General features: G+C 36.4%; 1 protein-coding gene across 1 annotated transcript in view; it reads right to left on the minus strand.

The window, feature by feature from the left end:
- LOC306854705 (protein diaphanous homolog 3-like) overlaps positions 1-19365 on the minus strand; it is a 358785-nt gene that overhangs the window by 195293 nt on the left and 144127 nt on the right. The window contains exons 7-14 of the mRNA XM_079392921.1: positions 12956-13092; positions 12162-12267; positions 7314-7424; positions 6119-6227; positions 5555-5678; positions 1847-1965; positions 1703-1767; positions 783-887 (exon numbers count right to left, since the gene is read on the minus strand). Of these exons, the coding sequence (XP_079249047.1) occupies positions 783-887; positions 1703-1767; positions 1847-1965; positions 5555-5678; positions 6119-6227; positions 7314-7424; positions 12162-12267; positions 12956-13092 (876 nt within the window). The remainder of the gene's footprint in view (positions 1-782; positions 888-1702; positions 1768-1846; positions 1966-5554; positions 5679-6118; positions 6228-7313; positions 7425-12161; positions 12268-12955; positions 13093-19365) is intronic.

The raw sequence follows: 19365 nt of genomic DNA on the forward strand, positions 1-19365 counted from the left end.
AAGTTGTTTATTTTCATTGAGCTATACTTTCACTATCATCGTGCTGTCTCTAGGCTGAAAAGCAGAACATTGCGCTTAATTTCTGATCCGTTTTTCACTCCGGACATGAGAACAGCAAGCGTTCTCCATTCTAATGTGTTTTTAACTGTATAATTAAACATTTAACTTTATACCTTCACTATTACCCAGTCTCTACTGTTGTGTCGGTGTCCCCAGATCATGGTATGAATGTACAGCGTCGCCGACATCCCGTTCACGTTCTGACGACCCGACCTCTTGACGTAGACGCAAAGTAATCAGTTTAACGCATTTACATGGCAGAATTTTAATTTTGTTCAGTTTATAGAAAGGTTTATCCCACCCCTCTCAAACCGATTACAATTTCATTTGGTTTGGGCATTTTTATTCTGACTGAGGTGTTTATATGGAGCATTTTCATTCGGATTGGACTTTTAAACCGATTACAATGCTCCATGTAAACGCACCTACTGTCTCCATGCAAATGCTTAATTATTTTGCACATTGTTTCTGTTTGTTTCTGAACAGACGATAGAAATCCAATTAAAACCGATACATCACTCGCTTAATCACTGTGGTGTCATGATCTCCATTTCTCAACATTCAATGTCAAATAAAGAAAAAGAATTGAACAAAGAGAAACCCGAAGGAGAAACACAACTAAAACAACAGTGAGAAAAGAAAGAGAAGGGAATCCCGGCAGCAATGCCATCAAAAACAGTGACAGAAGTGGCCAAAACAAACAGAGAGAAAAGCATAGGTACCTGGTTTCTATAAGCCTGAAGTTCAGCTTCCAGCTCATTGATCTTCTCCTCTCTTTTCAACAGCTGGGCTTGAGCTTCCTGTCTGCCCAGGAACTCCTCATCAAACTGAAAAACAAAAACCATATTAAATGTATTTTTATGTTATGTTCATGTACTAAAGCTGAGCACTAATTCTTGAAATAAAAGATAATTACACTCGTACGAAACAAACACAAATCACAAATTCAATTCAAGGACTATGAAAACGGTTACTTAAGAAAATTTGCATTAAATAACCAGGACACATTTTCTAAAACAGATCTTACTGACACAAAACAGTAGTGTACTGAAACATACCACACAACTTTTTAATCACACAAAACTAGTCTTCATAAAAATAGTTTTATTTAAAAAAATTAAATAAAAAAAAAAGTCTAAATTTATGCCTACACTGCAAAAAAAAAAAAAAAAACACATGCATCATAATGCACCTTAGTATGACTAGTCGATCACCCTAACCCAATAAGTTCCGCTAAGCTGATTTCATTCATCAAGTTCATTTCTTAGATGTAAAGCCATAAAAACCAGTTTTTTGCTAGTTTTAAAAGTTAACTAGCTATCTAGAAAGGATGTAGTTAAAGAGCTGTGGTTTGGCATGTATAGATCTGTTGCCCTCGACCACGTACATTTCGGCCCACAATTATAAAGGAACATTCCCAACAATCAATACAGGGGCCTTTTTAATCTCAGAATACTGTTAATTACAAATGGCTGTTGGAACGATTTCAAGTAATCTCGCCTTAATTAAAGGAAGCTAAATGGTGCGGTCGTGAATGGTCTTCAAAGGCCGCATACTTCATTAGAGGAGCCAGAGAGAGAAGAAAGAAACAGAAAACAAGGGAGGGTGGAATATAAAGAGGAGGGAAAGAAAGGGCACTTGCCTTTTGAGCTAACTCTGAGGCCCTCTGTTCAAACTCCTCTGCCCTGCCTTTATCCACACACACCTCTGCAGAGAAAGCATGGAGAGGTTAACCATTTCAGTTTGAAAAGCAAACTATCCAGCTCCAATAGAAAAGCATACACACCTAACAGGTGGCTGAAGTCCACATCCAGACGCTTGCGGTAGGCAAAGTCAGGATCTGTGCCGCTACGATGGAGAACGATTTGAGAGACACACTCCTCTATGATCTTAAAATACTGAGGCCTGGGGGACAGAGAACAAGTGAGAATACGAGAGAGCGAGGAGGGAAGAAAAATCAATGCATTTGTATTATCTTTTTGGGAATATGGTACCACTGACTCGGCCAAAAAATGAGAAAAATTGTTAAATTAACTTTAAATCCTCTGACAGTAGCGATACTGGCTTATACAAGCTATTAACTGGTGCAATGAAAATGACTGAGTCCTTTAAATCTGTGATGCTGCTCGACACTCGCATAAAACAGAAAGAGAGATATAAAAATGGAGAGGGATATGGAAAGAGACATAACAAAAGAGAGAAGGAATGGCGTATGAGATACTGTAGAGTGAACATTTTAAAGTATCATTTAAAACTGCAGCCAGGCAATAGGAGTTTGGCTTTCCTATCCCTGTTAAATATATAGTTATATATTTAAATAAAAAAACTGAAGTAGTATTTGCCTGTATGTTGCACAAAGGCTAGACCTCATGAATTGATTACAGAATTTGAGAATCTTTTCTTTAAATTAGCAGAGCTTTGGAGGGGAAAGCAGAAATAATTAGGAACAATCAGGCTGAGGTGATGCGCTTTGATCCGAGGTGATCATTCTGACCTTTTACAGGCATCATTTCTATATGGTACTGTGAAGTTGACACCCAAAATACAGCATAATAATGTATAAAATTAAATTATAATCAATTATAATTAACATCAGTCTCAGTATTCTAGTGCCATTAATCATGTTCACTAATTGATATGCTCAACTACGGCACAAATAAAGTGGCCAAATCAACCGCATAGCTAAATCTCCAACATGGTTTACATAAATTAAGATCATAAAATTCAAGTGACCATATTATCAATTTTAGAGCAAGCCAGCATTAAGAGAACGTAAATCTACATTCCCTTTATGGAATAACTGACCATAAAAAGAAAAAAATAAGAAAAAAAATAAGTGTATGCAATCATGTAGTCATGGCACACTCATTTCCGCGACGCACTCAAACTTCAGAAAAAGCTAAATGATCCCTCCTTGACCCAAATAGCACGCCAATTGGCATGTGAATGTGTATATTAATGAAGTAGGTATATATTGCCTATTTGCAGTGGTTTTTAAAAACTGAGTAATACATCCTGTATTCTACCTATTAGGAGCTTGCCTTTTGATCAAGACCAGGTTTAACATACCCCCAGCTGTGAGCTCAAAGACATGAAAACACTCTTTGAGCAGACGCCACAGATGAAAAGAGAGAGAGCGAGAGAGAGGGTATATAGGGAAGGGGAAGAGTAATGTGGGCATGTGTAATGAGAGGAAGATGAAAGCAGGTTCATTCTCTTTGTCGGACACTGTCATTGGATGGTTTGGGGGTGAAGAGACCAGCAGGGCGTGTGGACTGCCCGCGCAGAATAAATAGCGATCATGGACAGTTTAAAAAGAAATGTTCATGAGGTGAGAAGAGCTTACTGGGACCATTTAATAAAAATTTACCAATTTACCAGCAGGAATCGAGGAGGGGACACAAAGTTATGTTTATTTGGTCAGAGCAGATTTTATTTGGTCAGGTTAGAAACGCTTTGGGATTACCTACTTATATTTTCAGGATTAACTGCAGGATAGGAGATAAACATTTTTACCAAGTCTTCCCTCCATATATGTATATAATAAACTACAATTTTAATACAGTGCACAAAACGATCAATAAATGGACATAGAGCGAACAGAGCGACAGAACGATTAAACAATCAGTAGAGGGAACGATCAATTAATAAAGCAAAATATAGAGAGAAGATATAGCGGAAAATATAGAGATAGATATAGATACTGTAGATTAGGGGTGTCCCCGACTAAGGATTTTCATAGTCGAATCGAAATTTTCGAATCTTGCCAATAGTCGACTGACAGTCGATTCATATGTTTGGGGCGGGGGCAAAATACATTACCAAGAGTCAAGTCAGACATTCGACAGTCATAATTACTGACGTTAACACACAGGGAAAATGTGTAACGGACATATCGCAGATACAAATATGTTTTATGTTTTGATTAAAAGATCGTCAGCGAAACCCTAAGAATTCACAACATGTTTTTACAACAGTGCTCTCGTTATAACCTTATGTAGACTATGACAGTAGCTATTAATGTTCTGCATTTGAGCTGCACGTGCTGAATATGATCAGTAGAATGAAGCATTTGATAGCAGGTTTTTAATCAGTGGGATTTAATTAATTTATCTCATATAGAATACGCTTAGTTATTTATACAACATAACGTTAATATTACGATTTATGGGCTAGCTGAACAAATTGACCTGAATGAATGCACATGAACGTGTCTGCGTGGCTCTGAATGAACTCCTTTGTGAATGCGTTCTTCACGCAACATGCAGAAACACAGCAACTAAACACTAAAAATTCACAGCGTTTTATTATAATAGTGTTCTCATTATAATGTCCCAGTCAGTTATTAATATTATGCATTGTTGTTTGTGCTGCTACTAAAGTTACTAAAATTAAACGCTTTACTGCAGTGCAACTCAACCAAATGTGTCTTATACTAGATAATTCATATATACACGATATATAAACCGGCTAAAATGTTTTGAAATCACATACCCTACCTGATGGAAAAATCCAGTCTTTCACTCTGTCTTGTTAAAGATTTAAATACTTGCCGCCAAAATGCTCCTCTGTTGGTCACGGATTATGGAAAGTGAAACTTAAATCTATAGGGATGGTTGGATTTATTCACGCACATTAAAAATATTTATTAAAAGCTCCTTTCTTTTCAGATTCTTATTTACAACATTATCGTAATAGGCTGTATATTAACTTCTTGGGAGAAAACCGGCAGTTCTAAATGAAATCAGACACTGATCACCCCCATATAGCCAAAATGGCATGATCATAACAGCCTGCAAATATTCGACTGTGAAATTGGTAGTCGAATCAGGCTCCTCCTATCGAAGCATCGAATCTTCGACTATTCGGGGTCACCCCTAGTGTAGATCTCTCTCTAAGCAGAACAGGTGCTTCTTTTCTCCTGTAACGGCGCTTGGCAGATGGTCTCTCTCTTTACACCTCTATTTACCTTTACACTTCGCTCTTCCGTCAAAGCTGTTATTCTTAACACAATACAGCTCACCAGCTAAAGAGCTTGAAAAGCTGATCTTCAACACACAACACACTGAGTCATTAGCGAGACCTTAACGCCGGGAGATGTATGCCGTTGCATCACTGGCACTAATTAGTCAGAAATTAATAAAAACCTCAGGTTTGAAAGGGAGGAGAGGTGGCATTTTCAGAAAAATTCATGAATACAAGATGAATGTGATGTGACTTACAAGGGCCCGAGTAGGTTTTGAAAGACATTTTTTTTCTTAGGTTCATGAAAGGTTTTTGTGCGTACAATACCATTCAAAAGTTCAAACACACCTACACATTCTTTAATATCATTTGAAAATGCATAAATTAGCATGGGAAAGATACAGTAAATAAGTAAAATGTTTAACATGAAAGCAGCCACCCTCTGTCTGCATAACAAAGCCACTGGTTGGGTGCTTTTCATTCACAATTTAGTCAACTTTAAAATAAATTAAAATAAAATAACCCTCACCGTGTGAAATAGTCGTTCCTGACCAGCAGCAGGTGCTGTAGTATGGAAAGTAAATGGCTCTCGGTGCTTGTGTCCTTCACAGAGCAGTATAACACATTAAAAACATCTCCGATTTCAGTACGCACTTTGTTAAGGAAAAAATCAAGCACTGCAACTGCCAAAATAAAAGCAACAAATGGAAACATACAAAAGAAAAGAGCATACACTCTTAATGCATGCAGTGTAGACACAAAGACCATGCAAAGAACTACTGACTAGCCTCGTCACAGCATGAGACTTGTAAAACACTGCTAATGAAAGCAAACGCTTCGGGATGATTTATGGTTATGATTAAATCTAAGAAAACAACATCACTGCAGTCAATGCTTGCTTTCTGAAGATATTAAAACGGTCTGCATATGACCGACATATTGTTGGAGGTCCTCAAAGAATCAAAGAACGAGTGGGAGAAAGAAAAAGACGACGACACAGGGGAGGGAGAGTTTTCTGAGGAGCGTTTAAGTGTGGACAGAATAGAAAATGAAATTGCATGCATCTCAGCGTCAGAAGGATATTCTAGTTCACTTCTGATGTCCTCCAGGCGATGGGAGAACTCAATCATGTCCTCCTCCTTGTGCTCCTCAAAGACCTTCAGCTGGATATCCAGAGCATCGTTTTTTACAGCGTTCAGGGTCTACACAGCATGAAGGGCAAGGGGAAACAAAGAGAAAAAAATAACAAATTAAATGGACCAGAAAACAAGATATTCCTTGGTCTTTTGAAATAAAGACTTTGATGTACTACTGTATGTACACATACAACTCAAGGTTCCCTGTTAGTCCACCCAAACTATTGCTGGACACTAAAGGCAAGCGCAGACTACAAGAATGAAGCACGACAGACTTTATAATTGATGAACATAGTCTTTAGGAATTAGCAATTAGCTGGAAATAGGAATTAGAAATCAAACTGCAAATGTTTTACTTTTCTGATGTACACTTGGCCTAAGTTGTGAAAAAAAAAAAAACTATTCTGATGTCAGAATCACAAGCACATTAACATTTCAACAAACATCTGGTCATAATTCAGAAAATAATTCAGTTTTGTTGTTCATTTCACATGTGAAGAGGTTAGCCAATCAGAACGGAGGTTAACTACATGCAGAAATCATACAGATATAGTAGTAAAAACAGCAGGTGTAATTCTAAGAAGCTGCTACGAAAAGAAATTGAGGGAAAAAATTATATACAACTGCTTTTGTTGCAAGAAAGCATGACTAGCATTTCAAGTGGACTTTGAGGGGAAAATATGACATGTGGAATATTGGGCACTTTTTGAGAGAGAAAAGAGAAACAGCAACAAAACACCATTTTCAAAAATGTATTTCATTTAGAAAGAGAAAATAATAATTTTGCTTTCATTCCATCTCTTTGTATTCCCAAGTCCTGTTTCTGATGCAGCTTCTGTTTTGAGTAATAAATAAGACATGTGTGAGGCATTAATCTCTCTCACTTCCACACTCTCTGGCTTTCATTTCACACACATCTCCTGTTTTGTTCAGGCAGTTTTCAGTCGTTTGTTGATAGAACATAACCACATTCAGAATGCCAAGAGGAGACAGACCGAGAGAAAGAGACCAATCCTGGCTGTAGGTATTGATTCAGCAGAGCGACCTCTCCTTCAGGCCTCATAAATTATTCGCAGACCCATTTTACAATATTTCACTCAAGTGGACAACTCATTTAAATATTAATACACAGGCAGTGGTCGAGCCGCTTACCGGCAGGATCTCTCGCAGGCCGCAGCGCATAAATTCATTTCGGATGTGCAGCCTGAAGTCCAACTCATCAGGAGACGTTACGAGGGCATTGATGAGCTGCATGCAAGCCACCTAAAGGAAGAAGATAACATTCAGTAAGAGTATGTGTGTGTATACATATGCAGGTCTGAGGGTATGCATTTGAATTAGGTGTTGAAATGCTAAATGGAATATTTGTATTAGGATTGATTAAACTGAATTGTCGAAGAACCATTTAAGGGGAGGGGGGGTGGATTTACAAACAATAAATAATGTAAAAGTAATGTTAACCAGTTTTAAATTAAAAATAGATAAGGTCTCTTATTCATAAATACACTACCAATAACAATAAGCAACAGAACTGTTTTTAGCATTGATAAATTGTAAGAAATGTTTCTTGAGCAACAAATCAGCATATCAGAATGATTTCTGAAGGATCATTTGATACTGAAGACTAGAGTAATGACCATTTTGCCATCACAGGAATGATCAACAACTGATGTCAGCAATCATCAATTAGTAATTAATTTATCACTAGTTTACAAAGCTTGATTTGAAAGCAAAAGTTCATGGCCTTGAATGTCTCACTGAAGCTTGTTTTCAAGGGAATGTATAGGAGACTGCAAGTTTGGACATGTTGAAGAGCATCACTGTGGTTTATGACTCTCACTGAGCTCTCAGCCAACAAAAAGGATTCCATCACCTTAGTCAAAAACTTCTATTCTCATCTCAAGCAACACAGATCATCAATTATTGATCAGCCTTCTCCACAACACTCTAAATCACACGTGTGAGAGGGAGTGTTTAGTTAAAATGCACCGGTGCATTCAGGGCCATATTGAACAGACAGTGAGCAGTACCACCTGTTCACATCATGTCTAATGATGCAATAATTTATTGTTACATAAATCACACCAATTCCAAATTATTTATAGTGGTGAGTGTCAGCTTAACAGGCTGTGATGGAACATGAATACGTCAGACATATTCATACAGTTACAGTAGTGTTTTTTGAATAATTCAATAAAAGGACAGGCCTGTAAGAGTCATTTGTTTGTTAATCAGATGATACTGATTGTGCTGTATGATTTGGATGCACTAAAAAAAAAAATTGGTTATCGGTTCAAGTTGGGATTAATCAAATAATCAATGTATAAAAAATGTGAGGCAATATTTCTCATCCTAAAATCATAGGGGTCAATTATATATGTTAATAAAAATCAAGATGTTACAAAACTGATTTAGTTCAATCAATGGATTTGTCAGCTATTTAAACTAACTCCTGAGTTCACGTGTCCTTTGAATGATGCACTAAATGGACAGGCTCATATGATTGCTATGTGATTCTGATTTACTAAAAAGAACTGGTTCATAAAAACAAGTTGATTAATTGAAAATTCTATGTTTTTACTGAAATGGCCAAATAATTGTAGGCAATGTCTATAATTCTAAACTCATAGCTCAAAACAGAAGATGAATAGAAATGAGTCGGTAATGATGGGCTGTATATTTATATTTTTCACGCTGAAAAAAAATGAAGGAAAAAAAAATGGGCAGAATAAGTCTTTCACAGTAAAAATCCATTGATTTAAGAGACGATGACTGTGTTATTCATGTTTGTGTGGCTCTGCGGGTGAACTGCGGGAGGAATCTCAGCAAAGTTGAGCCTGTATGAGACACTTGCTGACAGCTTTCATGAGGGAAAAGAAAAACATATATCTGTCATTAATAACTGTACCGTCTTCTTAATCTGCCTACTTCACATGCCTGGCGAGAGACGGGAGTGGTGAGAGGAAAGGATGAGTAGAGAAAGAGAAAATCTATTCCTGTGAGAATCACTCACTCGCCATTAGCTCAGAGTAATACAGCGCCTAAAAGAAATATCCACTAGACAGACATGAAAACACAAATTATGTAGTGATAAAAAAACATGCTGAATCATTTAATAACTCCCATGGATGAGCATACTGACACATGCAAAACGAAAATACTTGGTATCCTCAAGCTCTCTTGAAAAATTCCTCAAAAATAACCCTCTCCAGTGCAGTTTACGCTCCCTGGCTCTCACTCCTACATAAACAAACTGAACTTTATGCAGTCTGGGTGTGTGCTCTAAGAGCATCTATTTGAAGATACAGCAAGAACAGAAGAGTGGAGAGAGAAAGAGAAACCCTAAAAGAAAACTCCAAACTGCTCCCAGTTATATTTGATAAATGATTCATACGGTTAAAAGAGATCACAGCTGACTATCAGCAAACAGGAACAATAACCAGTCAATCAATAAAACATTACTAGAGGCCTCTAAACACACCAGTTTGCCTTCATGGACATTAAACGGCATGCCCTGGATGTTTTTGGTTATTTTTCTCATCTCATTTCATCAATTCCTGTCTAATGGAGAGAAACTGGCCAATAAGGGGCCGTTTCCTGTGTGACCTGCTATTGTAGAGCATTCAGTTGCTTCGTATCAACTATTTAACACAATTTTGGACTGGAAGAGGAATTATTTGTGCATAAATTCATGCTAAACTTAAGAGCCTCAGAACTACTAAATATTTTGCACTCTGCAGGTCCCAGTACAGCATTCAATTCTATCATTACGTCAAAATAATATAATTTTAGCTTCAACATTAACTGCTGAGTTAGAGGTTTATCCTGAATGCAGGATATAAGAAAGCATGTGAAAGTTCTCTCTATGCATGTTTGAAGGGAAAGCTCAGTGCCTCTCTTTCACCTCCCTCTGCTACCAATTAAACTAAAACACGGCTACTTTGATCAGTCTCAACAATGAAGCCACGCAGCTAACGCAGGCGAACCAGCCCATGTCGTTCTGTAGGCCCAGCGCTCTGCAGAGGTGCCAGGCAGGTCACGAGTATTAGCATGCAGGCCTCACTTGAATGCATGCACAAATGCTGCAACAAGAGAGCCCAGAGCCAGACAAACAGGCTGCCTGTATGGTCCTTGTATAATTTGCTAAAAAAAGTTGTTGTTTTTTTACAAAATTATTATTATTAGTTTTTTTAACAGAGACTGAAAGTAACATAGGCCAACAGATAGACAAATGATAAAACAATAGACAGACAGACACAGACAGATTTAACACCATGTCAGCAGCAATGGCTATATAATTGGGAGGTAAAAAACTATTCAATTGCATCACTTTATCAATTCAATCAATATAGAGTTATAATTTAACAATTTGTTATAAAAATACAAAATAAAATAATAACAATATCAATAGTTTTTTAACTTACCATTTGATAAAAATTCAAAAATGATATCAGGAGAAATCTTTTTTTAAAATGTCAATTAATACATTCTGAATAAAATACTATCTATTATAATTTAAAAATGGACATTCAATTAAAATGTTCTACACACAAGAATCTTACATAAATCACAAACTGATTTTTCCCCTATCAATAAATATGAATGAGTGAGTCTTGTCTATTTTCCATACACCGACAAAACAATAGAACACCAGTTAGAACAAACGGTACAGAACGATGGAAAGAAAGAACAAACAAATGATAAAACAACAGAGATGGATAGAACGATAGACAGATAGAACGAACGATAGACAACAATAGACAGATAGAACGAACGATAGACAGATAGAACGAACAATAGACAGCTAGAACGAACGATAGACAGATGGATGAACAATAGACAGATACCCCTTTAATTATTCTATGATATATTATATGCTTTGATTTAGTTATGATCTATTTTGTTATTAGAGTTAATCAAGGTTTATGAATGTAGAATATCAAATGAAGTTGATGTCAATTTTCTTTTGTTGGAGTAAACTGTCCATTACAAGATTTGTGGTTTACAGACCCTGACTCATAGTGCACTTCCATCTTATTTGCAGGCACAGGGCTAAATAGCCCTAATCAAATTATTAATAATTTCTGGAATGATTATGGTAAATCTCATCAGGGTGTTTGACTAATGCCAGTTTATGCTTTACAATGCAAATGAAGAGCTGCAACTGGCAGCACTAATCTCTGTGCTTTACAAGTGTCCTGAGCCCCTGAGCATGCTTGCTAAACAAAAGGTCATGTTGACTTATCAGAAAGGGACAGGAAATTAAGTTAGTTTTATAATGTTTCATTTTAAAAAACGAATTTCATGCCTGCATAGGCACCGTATGGCTTAAAGGAGCATTAGGCATCTACTTATATACGCTTTTGAAATGTGTTCTTATTTAAAGAACTAGTCGTTAACAAACAGATATGCTCATTTGTTTCCTTATCCTTTTCATGAAGGCCTCTATACAGTCGCTGGGGGATTTTAAAGTGTAAATTGCATTTTAGAGGTGATTCAGAGCCTGTGACTTCATCGTTATATTGAAGTCACTATCAAGCAAATTGCTGGTGCTTCATCTCAGCATGACCATTTACTGGCCCTCAAATCTCTGAGGGAAACTTTCAAAATGGAATAGTATATAAAGGAAATGCATTTCCCCATCTGACAATGCACACAACACCAGTCTGTCACATTAGTGCAAACAGCAATGTGAACATGGGTAATGTTACTTTATTACAGAAGGGCTAATTAATAGACCACTAGGGATTTTGAACAGATATTTGTGAATTTTTTAAGATGTAGTCATTGCTTGGAAAAAAATTAAATAAAATTTTCACTTTTTTGTTTTTTTGGCACCATCTATTCACATTTTTATTTATTTTTTTCCTATTGCAACTATCATAGGTATAAATATGTATATGTGTACGAGTATGTATTGAGGTCATGAGGGCATTGGTTGGGCTGTATCAGCAGAAGACAAGTGAACAAGAAGGCAGATGAGCAGCAGTAAACGCTTACCTGTAACTGGACGGAGCGCACACTAAGACCTTGAACGACAGGGTTAAAGCGGGCCGCCCCTCTTCCCTCAGTTGCTGTGGTGATGGCCTCAAGGACCTTCTCCAAACTTCATGCAGGAAATGAGTAAAAGTAAGGGTGACGGATTTGATTTAGATTTACATTTACATTTTTTCAGAGGGTTATGCTGGGATTGCACTTCTCTCTTGTATGGAGGATGCTTTGAGTGCACTTACTGCTTCAAATATACTTTTCATGAAAGACAATTGCACCTTTACAGTGCTTTACATGGAGCTGATATTTAAAAAAGAGATGAAGTAGTCATGATAAAATTATAAAACTAAATTAATGCTGTGCTTATATCCTGAATACAAAAAGACCAAACAAACAAAAAAATACAAAAAGGGGAAAAACCATCAGCAAAAATTTTACAAAACTACGCTATCGCACAAACTGTGTTCGCAGGTGAAGAGCTGAAGCAAATAGTAACTACTACTACACACAGCTAAAGAAGAAATTACATTAAATATGGTTTAAGTTTGCATCAGAGAAAATGCCAGAAATATGATACGGTGGCCCAAAAAGCATTTGAACACTTAAAAAATGCATGAAATGCATATTTGATACCCTATTTGACAATGTTTATGTCACAATAGGGACATAAAACTCCAACAGAAAGTATATAATTAAGGGGGCTTAAATAATAAAATCAGGCTGAAATAAGAAGGAACAATAATTGCATCATAACCAAATTGATTTCAACTGAAAGGCTAGAAAAAGTGAGACGGGAAGCTTACGTATTTTCTTCTCCCACAATGCAGATCGCAGAGAGTAGTTTGACCACATCTGTCATCATGGCCGGCTGACCAGGGTCAATGGCTTGGGCCAACAGTGCCAGACTCTTCTCCTCTCCAAGGATCCGCTCCAGTCCATACTGCAGACAGACAAAAAAAAACTTATGCAAGACATTACCTAGTGTTTCCTGCGATGCTATTCCACAGTGACACTGAACCACTGCTAAAACTACACAGTCTTAGCAAAAAATCAATTCAAGCAATCTAATTTGAACGGAATAACTTAAAAAGAAAGAATGCACTAAAAAAGCAGAACAAAAAACAAGAATGAAATGGCTTATTCTTGCACAAAAATGCAAACAAAAAGCACAAAAACAAACAACAACAAAACTTTATTATACACTGCACAACAATATTCAACAATAAAATTTAAATAAAATAATTATTACTTATAATAATACATGTTATTTAATTAAAAAAAAATTCAAATCAAGTATTGATCTAAAGGGTACATTATTGTAAACACATTCCAAGGGATTGGAAATACTGAGGGACACATTAAATTCAAAGTAGTAATTATGGAAAAGAGTTTTAGTTTTAAATTAGAGGTGACTCTTTCAAAAAGTGGAGGAACCAAAGGAGGACATGATGTAGCTGCCTGTTGCTCTGTCCTTGAAGTAACGACAAAACTGCGATCAGGGATATGTTAATAGTAGAATGCAAGAAAGAGGGAGGGTGAAAAAAAAAAGAAAGAAATGGCAAGCATAAAGGTGAATGAAGAATACAGACACAGGACAGAAAAGCCTTGGGGGTCTGAAACGACAAGAGCAGTTCGAGACCTGCAGAGAGAAGAGAGGAGTCAAAGAGAGGAGAATATCTACGTCTGAACACAGGGGGTTCGGTTAATGACGACCGCAGCGCCAACACCACAGGACGAATTTCTCATTAATTCAAAACACTGTGACGTAATTTAAAAGACTCTCTCTCTCTACTCTGTCAATCTTTACATGCAATAGTTTCACTTGGCGTGAAATTATTCACTAAAGTTGACTGTGTTTCTGTGTGTGTGTGTAATTTTTTTTTTTAAATGGTTAGACTAATTCTGAATTTACATGATCGGATTATTTAGAAATGAAGAAAATATGGGTCATCATGTAACTAAATTTGGAAGACCGCCATCTTGCAACAGCACTTGTGACTCAAGTTTAGCAATTTTCAAGGCATGAATCATCCTGAGTGAATTAATTTCTGACTAAAAAGCTTTAGGACAGCAAACTCATCAAGTTGTGTTAATTGCTTCATAACTCATGCCAATTAATGGCTTCAACTGCCATATCTCAGACTTGTTGTCATTCAGAACAGATGTTTCTGCAGTTTTTTTTTTTTATGCAAACCTAGGTATGAAAACATCCTTCCCACCTCAGAGGCACGGGGGAGATAGCGTGTTATCAGTGTTTACGCGCAGTAATGGATGTAAACATATTTGAGCCATTTTCTGTCTTCATTCCACAGGAGTTGGTGACAGCTGGACGGGAGCACCTGGCTGGCAGGCAACATGGGCGGAATGTGTCCCATGATACTGTGGGGCTGAAGTGAGAGGTCTGGAGCTGTGACAGGCCTCTGGGTAAATAAGGCTCGTGGCACCTGTCGGGTGCTTGGGATTACACCAGACCTTCAGGGCTGAGGGGTGTGAGTAGTACATTTTGAAACTCACAGAAAACACAACTGGGATCTCCCGCAAATTAATTCCCAGAATGACTACAAAGAAATAGATGCAGAATGTGTTTTTTTTTTTTCTTTGATTCTACAGAAACAGGCCTCGGGAAAACAACAATGGCCTCAACCCAATTTATATTTCCTCAGTGGGTGACCATGACAGATTTCCAACTGAAAAATGCACTGATGCGCTTAATTGCTCTGTTTCCATTTTAAACAAATGGCATGTCAATTAGAGTCAATGACGGGACAATTGAATACAGTCATAAAAAAAAAAAAAAAAAAAGTCAACTTGTGAAGCTCCTAAGGAAGAGAGAACTAATTACATACTGTAGATAATGACTAGATTTTTACATTTGTTGTTAAAAAAATTCACAAATCTCGTAACTATTTTGGGTGGTTGCCTAAGCTTTGCTACGCGGCTGCAAATATGTTCTGAATGTTTGTAGTGCCCTGTCAGGGACTAGGTTTTCTTTTTTCAACCAGTAAGGATGCATTAAAAAAATTTCAAAAGTGACCCTAGTAAAAAGTAATATTTAAAATGCATGTATTTCATATATAGTTCAAATCTTTTTACATATTTACTGGCATATCGCTTGAAACTTACTGATGTATAAAAAAAAAACAATCAGGGTATTTACAGGAATCATGGAGTTCAATTTAATAAATTTTTAAGACCTTTTTTAATATACATTTTAACCGGTTACATTGACAACACTAACTTTTTACATTTACTATATATTGATTGTAAGATAGCACAACTAAACAGTCTTTGTGATAACTCCTCATCAATGTTACATCATTCAAAAGCGTGGAAACCAGAGGTGGGTAGTAACGAGTTACATTTACTTCGTTACATTTACTTGAGTACATTTTTTGGGTAACTAATACTTTTAGAGTATATTTTAAAATGGGTACTTTTATTCTTACTCAAGTATATTTTTAGAGAAAAAAACGGTACATTTACTTCGTTACTGTGGGCGACTCTCCTCTCGTTACTGTATCTTAATGCAATACAAGTTAAAAATGCTTCAGTTTATTCCAAACGCGCCGTCTACTTTTCTCTGGGCAATGAACGATGCCCATTCGTGACTGATTCATTCTTTTGAGTCGATTCTATTTAAAGGCTTTATCAAACCAGTTGGCAAACCAGTGAATCGGTTCGCGAATCAGTTTGAATGATTCGTTCAGTTCCCTGCCGCACGCGCTGAGTCTCTGAAGCGGTTCTCACTCAGATAACAGAGAGTTTAAGAACACCAAGAGCGCTGAAGACATGGCTTTGGATCTACGGTCAGTTGAAAGCAAATCTGCAAAGGCTTGTTTGCTAGAGCTATATGAAGATCTTTTATTAGATGAACACTGCGTGTGCTGTCTACTGTTCCACAGGTATAGGCCACGATACCACTATGACATTACCAGTTTGTTGTACATGTACCTTACATTAAATACAATGTATAATTTATACATTAAATAAGCAGTCACAGAGTATGAAATGAACACCCGCGGAACCCGCGTTAGCTCTGCGCAGCGGCGCGCGGCCTGTTCTAGACAATTAATATTCATATTTTTACAATATTTACGCTTGCAAAAATATAGGCTACATTTGTTTACATTTTGCAGAACAGAAGATCCATCAATATGCATTTGTTTCGTTATGTTCAGAGCAGTCATGCGAGGCGTTTTCAGAGGTTTCAGTGTCAGAGGTTATAGGATAATACATCATTAATTTACTTTAAAATATAATTTAATTCAGTGATGCAAATCAGAATTTTCATCAGCTGTTACTCCAGTTTTCGGAGTCATATGATCCTTCAGAAATCATTATAATATATTTATTACCAGTGTTGGAAACAGTTTTGCTGCTTAATATTTTGTGGAACCTGTGACATTTTGTTCAGTATTCTTTGATGAATAGAAAGCTAAAAAGAGCAGCACTGATAATAAATCAACATGATTTCTGAAGGATTATGTGACTCTGAAGACTGGGGTAAAGGCTGATGAAAATTCTGATTTGCATCACTGAAATAAATTACATTAAAAAATAAAATAAAAAAAATAATAATACAATATATATATATATTTTTTTTTTTTTTGAACGGCAGTGTGTGTGTGTGTGTGTGTGTGTGTGTGTATACACATAACATAAATGTAATCTATATATCTAAATAAAAATAGACTATATTCAGTACCTATATGATCCAAAGTAACTAGCAACTAACTACTTGAGTAGTTTTTTTAGCCGATACTTTTTTACTCTTACTCAAGTAACTATTCAGATGATTACTTTTACTTTTACTTGAGTAAATATTTCTAGAAGTACTTTTACTTTTACTTGAGTACAGTTTTTGGGTAACTGGACAATGAGTTCACACAGTACAGGGCTCAACGTCAAGGATGTTTTTCTACTGGCCCAGTCGGCCAGCGGTTCAAATTTTTACTTGGCCTACCAACATTTTCACTGGCCCTGCCACAAAAAAATGGAAAAATCCCATAAAATAACATTTGCATATTCTTCACTCTGCACCTTTATTTGTCATAGCCATTTGAGATTAGAGGCAACCACTGCACTTTAATCATGAATCAGTCAAAACAAAAATGTGCAATCTTTGATTTATATTAAACTGTATAATTTCAAAATAGGGCTGCAACAAACGATTATTTTCATATTTGGTTAATCTAACGATTATTAGAACGATTAATCGCCTAATCGTCGATTATTCCACTGATTAATCAGTAGACTTTGATTATTCAGCTTTTGCAATTAGTTAAAACATTAAGTTATCCATATTCTAACATAAATAAAGGTCACTTCAGCTTTAGAAAAGCATATTATGTAATTACAATTATTATTCCATGGTCTGTCTGAATACTCGATTCTGATTGGCTGGCAGGTGTTGATTAAATTTGTTTAACTGCACAGGTAGACGCGCAGACGCAGCAAGCAGGTACACACAGCTATCATCTCTCTCTCAATCGGCAATTAATTGAAATACATGTTATAATTCATTCAAATAAATGTAGTCTTACCGCACTATTTCATCTGTGTCTGATTTGAAGCAGGCAGAATGCTAGCGCTAACGAGCCGTAACTGACGAAAATAACCGTCATTTTTACCCTTCCGGTCAAATATTGCATATATTATATATAATATATTAACTTGTCTATATAACTTAGCAAATGACCATGGAATAAGCAGGATAATCAACGGCTAGCCGTGTATTAAAGGATTTTCCGCTTCGCGTCGGGTGGTTCTTTGCCTCCACGGATTTTAATGCACGGCTAGCCGTTGATTATCCCTTACTTAACTGGAAACACTGTGAAATAAATATATTTGAAATACATTAGTACATTTACTTTTCATTAGGGGAGAGTAAATAGTTTTGCATAGCTACAAAAATATATTTTTTAAATAAATGCTGTTTTTTTTTTTACTCATCCCTGAATCTTGAAAAATATATCACGTATTCACAGAAAAATATTAAGCAGCACAGTACTGATAACAATAAGAAATATTTATTGAGCAGCAAATCAGTATATTAGAATGATTTCTGAAGGATCATGTGACACTGAAGACTGATGTAATGATGATGAAAATTCAGCTTGGTCACCACAAGAATAAAATACATATTAAACGAAAAAGACAGACAAAAAAACTGCTATTTTAAATAGTAATAATATTTTACAATATAACTGTTTTTGTTACTGGTTTTTGACCTAAATTACACTCTTTAATACTAAGTTTAATATTTGAGGTTCTTTTTAGAAACGAACCACAATACTAATATTCTGGCCAATAATAAAAATGTAATTTTATTAAAGCAAATAAAAATATTTAAAAATATAACTGATAAAAAAAGATTATATTCTATATGATTTGCCTAAAACTAAAAACTAAAACACTAAAAACAAAATAATTTGAATAAAATAAGGCATTATGTAAATCTACTTAATTTTTTTTCAAATCTCAAATAGCAATATACCGCAATGCCAATGCTTCCTTTAGAAATTACCATTGATGAACGCCATTTCAAACAAAGTATCAGAGGCTGATAGATGACTGCTAACAGCTTCTCAGATAAGATTAGTTCAACTTCACTCAAACACCATGATATACACGGACACCTGACAACATGTCTGTCTAACATCTGCCACATACCCAGTGAATGAACATGAATCAAAACACCACAGATCTCCATCTCTAGCATGCTCGTATGTATGTTTGCACGAGGCGGGGGTAACTCCTCAAACCCCGGGCTATCAACAACATCAGAAACACCACTGGAGATCCACTTCTAACACATCTCTCTAACAGGAGTGTGCAAATCATCAAAAGCCCCCTCAGACCTCGACCGTGCGGCGTAACCCCCTCCTGAGTTCAGAGTGGTGGCTGTCTGCAGCCCCCTTCATCTGACGTTCTCCTCTTATCGCTCCTGACCATTTGAAAGCGGCCACAGGTACGTGTGTCCAGCGGGGAGGAGCGGGAGCGTGGTGAGTTAGCGGAGATGTAACACAGTGGCTGATGAAGGGGTCGGCTGAGATGCCACAGCGACTGAAATGAGTCTTGCTTGAAGCTGGTGCTTTAGGGTAATGATGAGATTTCAACTTCAAAAAAAGTACATCTGAAACTTATGAAATACATCCACAGCAGATAAATACACCATTTTTACACCATGTTTTTGTTACTTTATTCTACATTT

Source organism: Barbus barbus, assembly GCF_936440315.1.
Source record: "Barbus barbus genome assembly, chromosome: 35".
Taxonomy (NCBI): domain Eukaryota; kingdom Metazoa; phylum Chordata; class Actinopteri; order Cypriniformes; family Cyprinidae; genus Barbus; species Barbus barbus.